At 47.2% G+C, this 7,799-nt stretch overlaps 1 protein-coding gene across 1 annotated transcript; it reads right to left on the reverse strand.

The window, feature by feature from the left end:
- Window positions 1-4,984: 4,984 nt before the first annotated feature.
- Window positions 4,985-5,953, reverse strand: LOC137817928 (uncharacterized). Its single transcript, XM_068621152.1, has one exon. The coding sequence runs from the start codon at window positions 5,951-5,953 to the stop codon at window positions 4,985-4,987; it is 969 nt and encodes a 322-aa protein (XP_068477253.1).
- Window positions 5,954-7,799: the final 1,846 nt, after the last annotated feature.

Below are 7,799 nucleotides of genomic sequence, written 5' to 3' on the forward strand. Positions count from 1 at the left end.
TTAGGAAGGATATTCAAGACATTGTTGAGTTACAAGAGTATTCATCATTGGGCTCTTTAGTTCATCTTGCAATGAAGGTGGAAGCCCAACTTGCAAAGAAAAACTCTTTTAAAAATGCTTCCAATGATGGATACTGCTCCAAGTCTTGGAGAAACAAAACTTCTTTTTCTAAACATCCTTCCAAAGATTCTTCTTTCAAACCCAAGGAATCTAAGCCATCAACTTCTAGACCAAAGTCTCCCACTAGAACATCTAATACTAAATGCTTTAAATGTATGGGTTATGGTCATATTGCTGCAAATTGTCCTTCCAAACGAAGTATGTACATGCATGAGGGCATTGTAGTTAGTGAGCATGATTCGGATTCTCCTAAGCATTCATTGCATTCTCATGCATCTAGTGAGGAAGAGAGTGAATGTCCACTTGAAGGGGACTTGTTAGGTGTGAGAAGACTTCTTGGACAAGTTTCACAACCTTTTGATGAAAGTCAAAGGGAAAATATTTTAGAAAACTTTTAAGCTTAGAATGAAAAATACTTCAAGAAAACCTTGATTAAGAATTCAGTTTTTCAAAACATAAAGCAAAAGCACAATACTGGAAAAACAATCGGTTGTTTTACCGAAACAATCGGTTGTTTATACCAGTTATTAATTGACAAAACTTAATTTAAAGAGATAGGGATAGAGAAATTGTACACAGTTGTTTATACTGGTTCACTCCAAATCCAGAGCTACATCCAGTCTTCTCAGAACCCTGAGGAAATCCACTAAGCAATCACCACTTGATCACTTACACCACAACCAAGAGAATGACCTTGAACACCTCAAGAAACACACTCTCCTTGGCCAACACTAAGATTGCTGATCTTGAACACCTCAAGAACACACAGCCAATCTCAGCAAACACAGAAACGAATTGTTCAACAGAGTACAAGGATTACACTTGTTACAGAAGATAATCTGAAATCAATACAAGCATAATCTTATTCCAACACTTTGATCAATCACAAACTCTTAGCAATCTCAGCACTTTGAAAAACTCTGTGGAAAAAATTTGTCAAAAGATTCTTAATTGTCAAATCTGTTTTTTTGAATTTATTCAAAGATGTAGTTTGTTATCAAATCTTAACAAACTCTTAAATTGCATTAAAAGATTGGTCAAAGCATTTAATGACTGGAGCGTAAGCAGTTAAAACATTTAAAGCTCAGTCAAAGAGAAAACAGTTTTTCTGTTATGGTCCCAAAAGAAACAATCGGTTGTTTCCTCGAATCAATCGGTTGTTTTGGTACTTTAACAGTTCAACCATTCAAAACAGTTTTCAATCTTTTTCTCAAAACACCTAAGTATAAACAATCGGTTGTTTTGACAAAACAATCGGTTGTTTTAACTTAGTTTGAAAAATATTTTACTTTCACAAAGATTGAGAATGCTAATGCTTTAGATTTAATCACAGGGTGGATTACAACATATAAACTACCCCAGAACAAAGCTTAAACCAGCACAGTAACATCAAGCAAAGCATAGGCTTCAACATCCTTCACAGGATTTGGATTCTTCAAAACTTGAACACCACTTGGTTCAACATAATCTGTGTTTCAAAACCCTCAACAAAACTCTATTTGCTGACTCGACCTACTCATTCGTCTGGGGGTGTTCGACTAATGTAAACACCTGCTTGATTCCTACTTCTGTACACAGCTTCCCCAACTGTTGGCTCACGAATTGGGTGTCATTATCTAAAATGAAACGCCTCGGCACCCCAAAACGACACACAATGTTCTTCCAAACAAAGTGTTGTACCTTGTGCACAGTGATTTGTGCCACTGGTTCTGCCTCTATCCACTTGGTGAAGTACTCGATGACAACGATTAAGTACTTCATCTGCCTTATTGCCAGTGGGAATGGGCCTAAGATATCAATCCCCCAAGTATGGAAAGGTCATGGGTTGTATATGGATCTCAGTTCCTCTGGCAGCGCCCTGTGCCAATCAGCGTGCATCTGACACTGCTTGCAGCGCTGGGCGTACCGAACGCAGTCTTCTCTTACCATTGGCCAGTAAAAACTTGCACGTACTACCTTGGATTCCAAGGATCTTCCTCCCACGTGGCTCCCACAAATACCTTCGTGGAGTTCAACCATTATCCTGGTGCACTCGTCGCCACTTACGCACATGAAGATAGGGTGCGTAAACCCATGTCTGAATAATATCCCATCCACTAAGGTGTACCTTGTGGCGTTCCTCTTGACCTTCTTGCCTTCTTCTGGATCCGTTGGGAGGATCCCATCCGCGAGGTATCGCCTGTAAGGGGTCATCGAGGTGTCTCCTTCCTCCAAGGCGCATACCTATACGCCCTTCTCTTCTTCCGGTGAGGTCGCGTAAGTACTGATGCAGGGTGCCCTTGCCGTATCTTGACTCAGAGAGCGATGACTCCTTGGCTCTCCTCTTGCTGTACTAATGTGAAGGACATCCACCCTGTTGTCTGCCACAAACTTTCGCGGCGTTTTGAGGGTCTCTTGGATGACAGTCCTCTGCCTTCCCCCTTGCCTGAGCTGGCCAGCTTGGCAAGCAGGTAAGCTCTGGCATTTTGCTCCCTAGGGACATGCACCAGCTCAAACGCGGCGAAGGCTCCCTTCAACACCTCGACGTACCTCAAGTACGCGGCCATCTGTGGATCCTTTGCCTGATACTCCCCTGTTACTTTTCCTGTGACAAATTGTGAGTCACTCTTTGCCAAAAGGCTTTGAGCGCCCATTTCTTTAGCCAAAAGCATCCCATCGATCAGCGCCTCGTACTCCGCTTGGTTATTGCTTGCTTTGAAGGCGAAGCGTAAAGCTTGCTCGATCAATACTCCGTTTGGCCCCTCCAAGATTATTTCAGCGCCACTCCCCTGCTGGTTGGAGGACCCATCCACTGAGAGCATCCACTGTGACCCCAACTCTACCTCTTGAGGGTCTTCTCCGGGTGAGAGCTCTGCCACGAAATCTGCATAGACTTGCCCCTTGATGGATCCCCTGGGTTCATACTGGATATCAAACTCCGACAGCTCCACCGCCCAGCGAACCATCCTCCTCGCTACGTCTAGCTTCCGAAGTATTTTCTGGATGGGGAGGTTCGTCATCACCACCACTGTGAAACTGTGGAAATAGTGGCGGAGCCTTCTAGCTGAGAACACCACTGCTAGTGCCGCCTTTTCCAGTGACTGGTACCTCAATTATGGGCCTTGCAAGGCCTTGCTTACGAAGTAAATGAGCTTCTGCACTTGGTCTTGCTCTTGGAACAGCACAGAGCTAATGGCCCACTCTGTTACCGCAAAGTATAATCGGAGGGGGACGCCTACTTGTTGCTTGCAAAGCACAGGTGGCGTTGCCAAGTACTCCTTCAACTTGAGGAACCCTGCTTCACACTCATTTGTCCATGCAAAACGGCTATTCCTCTTGAGACATTGAAAGTAGGGGTGGCCCTTCTCCCCTCCAGCAGACACAAACCTTGACAAAGCTGCCATCCTCCCAGTCAATTGCTGAACTTCTTCAACTGATGTTGGGCTTCTCATGGCGATGATAGTTGCACACTTATCGTGGTTCGCCTCTATCCCCCTTTCGGAGAGCATAAACCCCAAGAACTTCCCTGCCTCCACGCCAAAAATACACTTTTCTGGGTTTAATTTGAGGCGGTACTTTGATATGGTAGCGAACAGCTCTTCCAGATCTGCTGCGTGCTGCCCTCTTTCCTGTGAAGTCACCACCATGTCATCTACGTAGGCCTGGACGTTTCTTCCCAACATAGGTGCGAAAACCTTGTCCATTAGCCTTTGGTAGGTGGTGCATGCGTTCTTCAACCCAAATGGCATCACCTGATAACAGTAACTGCATGTCTCCGTCATGAACACCGTTTTACTCTCATCCCTTGGATGCATCTTGATCTGATTGTAATCTGAGAATGCATCTAAGAAACTCAGCATTTTGCAGCCCGAGGCGCTATCCACTAATGCGTCGATGTTGGGCAGCGGATAGGAATCCTTTGGGCATGCCTTGTTCAAATCTGTGAAGTCGACGCACATCCTCCACTTCCCATTCGCCTTCTTCACTAGAACTACGTTGGCCTGCCACTTAGGGTATTGTATCTCCCTGATGTGCCCGGGACTTAGCAGCTTCTACGTCTCTTCCTTCACGACGAGGCATCCTCCTTTGTTGAATTTCCTCCTTCTCTGTCGCACAGGGCGAACCTTGGCGTCCATAGTGAGATGGTGGCACAAAAAATCTAGGTCGATGCCTGGCATGTCCGCCGCGGTCCACGCGAATGCGTCTAGGTGGCGTGAGATCACTGCGGCTACTTCTTCTTGTTCTCCCTAGCTCAACAAGCGTCCTAATTTGAACATCTTACCCCCTATCTGCCTTTCCACTACGTTGCACATTCTCTGCACGAGACTCATTCGTGTGGTCCTCTTCTATAGGCGTCGCCCTATAAGATGCATCGGGCATCGCCTCCTCTGACCCTTCTTCCATGGGCGAGGCCTCTCCGTATACTTCCCTCATTGGCAAGGCGTCTTCTATAGGCGTCGGCCCTGCAGGTGTGGCCTCGATAGGCGTGGACTCCGCGGGCGTCGCCTCTTCCAATGGTTCTAGCTCCATTTGCGAATCTGAAACGGGCGGTCGTTCAAGCACCATGGCCACGCCTCTCTTTGTCTTCAGGCTATTTTCATAGCACTTTCGAGCCTCTTCCTGATCTGACTTGATTACGATTACTTTGCCACTAAGATCTGGTAGCTTCATCTTCATGTGGCGCGTGGAGGATACTGCCCTTAACCTATTCAGCGCTGGTCTGCCTAACAAGATGTTGTAGGCCGAAGTACCGAATGCTCTCGGTACGGGACGCCGCTCCATCAGTGAACGTCGTCCTCAGCTCCAGATAGCCACGTACCTCCACCGGGTTATCTGCAAATCCATACAAGCATCCAGTATAGGGTCTCAGCAGGTCAGGGGATAACTATAGCTTGTTGAAGGTCGACCAAAACATGACGTCTGCAAAACTGCCCTGGTCGACGAGAACCCTGTGTACTTTTCTTCCCGTTGTGACTACTAAGATGACCACGGGGTCATTATCGTGTGGGACGACATCCCGCAGGTCAGCCCTTGTGAAAACGAGATCTGACTCCCACGGGTCATCTGGAAAATCCTCAGCAACTGAACTCACTGACCTCACATATTTCTTACGCTGTGAGGCAGTGGGTCCCTCTCCGGAAAAGCCTCCAGAAATGGTGTGTACTTCTCCGTGAGTCAGTATTTCATGTGCTTGATCCTCCTCGGGTATCGCCATGGCTATTGTCGTAGTAGACCCAGCGAGATAATCTTTTAGTAAGCGACTCTTCACAAGCTCATCCAACTGATAGCCCAGTGCTAAGCAGTTGTTAATATGGTGCCCGAATGCCTCGTGAAATTCGCACCACGACTCTTTGTGGGGTCCCAGCACCTTGTCAGACTTCACTGGTGGCCTCAACCTGTCAGCTATGTTGGGCACAACGATGAGGTCTTTAAGCTCATCCACGAAATTCTGCCTCAGGGGTCTATTTCCCTCTCTCCTTCCTTCTGCTCGACCCCTAGGCTGGGTCCTCCTTGCCTCGTAGGTGCGCTTCCTGTCTTGGTTCTTTCTCTCTGTGGCGGCTTCGTGGACCCTAGCGGGTTGTGTGCGCATATGCGCTCTCGGGCGTGCGGGTGCGACAGTTGTGCGTTTCTCGTACACATCCCCCTCTGAGGCAATGTGCTCTACTGCGCGACGCCTTATCTCAGCAAAAGTCTTGGGGCGGTTGCGAATGATTGACTCGCAGAAAGGCCCAGGACTCACGCCCTTTCTGAACGCGTAAACAATCATGGGCTCCTCCTTGGTGCCAACCTTCACCACATGCGCCCCAAAGCAGCTTATGTACTCCTTCAAAGTCTCGCCTTGATACTGCTTCATGTCGAAGAGGTCGTATGAAACTGGGGTGGAGCCTTGTTGGCTAGATACTGCTCTCTGAATAACTGTGACAGCTGTGTGAAGAACGTGATATGACCCTCTGGGAGGCTGACGAACCAGTCCATGGCCATCCCAGTCAAGGTGCTCATGAAGAGCTTGCACCTTACGGCATCAGAGCCGCCTACCAGCATCATCTACGTGTGGAAAGTGAGGTGCGCCTCAGGGTCCTTTATCCCTGTGAAGGTTACTTTGGGCCCCGTGAATGTGTTGGGGATCGCTGTCTCTAGGATCGCCTGTGAGAATGGCGTTGAGAATTCTCTTGGTGGGATGGCAGTCTCAGGCTCGTCTACGTCGCGCCACCCGCGGCGTAGTGTTCGTTGGCGCGGTGGAGCTCATCATTTATCGCCTGAGATGCTGTGAGATCCGCCTGCATGCGCTCTTGCTCCGCTTTGGATGCTGCCATTGCTTCTTGCAATCCCTGCATCATACCCATGAGTTGCTGCATGGTCATCTCTTCACTCCTAGCGCGTGCGGGTCTCATTTTCGTGGTTTTTGGAGGCCTCCCCAACTATCGTGCGATTTGAGAACTGGGACTGGGTTGGAAACTACAACTGGAACTGAAGAACTGTGTGATGGGACTGATGTTTTATATCGGGCCCCACGGTGGGCGCCAAATGTTCCGGCCGGTTGACCAGGGTCGTCTTTGTGTGTGGCTTGTCCTCGCGAGCTAGGGCACCTTCGTTTTGCTCCGTCTGTGGGTACCTGAAAATAAGTGAACAAAGGGGCGCCCTCGCGGCCGTTTGCACTCCGACGATCAAGTCAGCTAGCGAGAAACATCAAAGGTGACACACCTCCGTATCGGAACACCGTGACTGGGTGCTCTTGAAGGTGGTCCAATAGTACTGAGTGGCTAATATTGTGTTGCCCTAATTGTCTGTGCGTACAGTAGGTGCGCAGCGAAACAACTAGGGTTTACGTGTGTGTAAAACTGCGAGAATTAGGTCAAAACTCGGATCCCCTTTCAAACGTCCCAAGGACCCTTTTTATACACCTCCCGCATTTAAATCGCGTTAAAGCGCATTGAAAGCGTATAAAAATATCCCTTGAAACGTTCGAAACTTAACTGAATTAACACGTACCTTGGCGAACTTTTAGGAAAGCTGATGGAGATCAAGATCAAGACCAAATGGAGGCCAATACTCAAGGACAAGAAGAGGAAGAGGCTCAAGTGTTAGATGCTCAAGGAGTTGGTAGCCCCCCTCAAAGGCTTACAAGAAGTCAATTCAAGGCATTAGGAAATAATGGAAGGTTGTTTTCTCTTTTTGTAATATCTTTGTGTTAGAAGGTGCTTAGAGGGAAACATAAGACACCTCTTTTGTAAAAGCATCTTTAGGTTTTTAGTTTAGGAAAATTATAGGAAGCTTGGGGGGTGTGAGCTTAGTAAAGGGGTGTAGGCGTAATAGGGAGGTGCCAAACTAAGAAAGGAAGTCACACCTTCCTCGTGCTCTAAGTTGGCGCCACTTTTATGTCACTTAGGGGATAATTTGAGTTTAATTAGCTTTTCATTTCAGCACCTCTTAGGCTATAAATAAAGGTGCTTGCCTTTGTAAAAATCAGAATTGAAATTGGTAAAAGAGAAACTCTACTCAATTTGAGAGAGAATTGTGAGAACTTGTCTTCTCCTTCACCTTGTCTTATCTTGAGTGCATTTGGTTCTCTCAAGTGGCAGTACTAGCTCACTTATCTTGGAGCCTTCACCATCCAAGTGGCGTGATCATCAAACCAAATCCTTCATCTCTATAAGTTCTTCTTTCTTTCATCTCCTAGTTCATTTGAAGCTAAAACATGT

Source organism: Phaseolus vulgaris, chromosome 10 (assembly GCF_000499845.2).
Source record: "Phaseolus vulgaris cultivar G19833 chromosome 10, P. vulgaris v2.0, whole genome shotgun sequence".
Classification (NCBI taxonomy): Eukaryota; Viridiplantae; Streptophyta; class Magnoliopsida; order Fabales; family Fabaceae; genus Phaseolus; species Phaseolus vulgaris.

Excerpts from the sequence above, each read along its gene's own strand:
- LOC137817928 (XM_068621152.1), bottom strand. The coding sequence starts at position 5,953 with ATGAAGCAGTATCAAGGCGAGACTTTGAAGGAGTACATAAGCTGCTTT.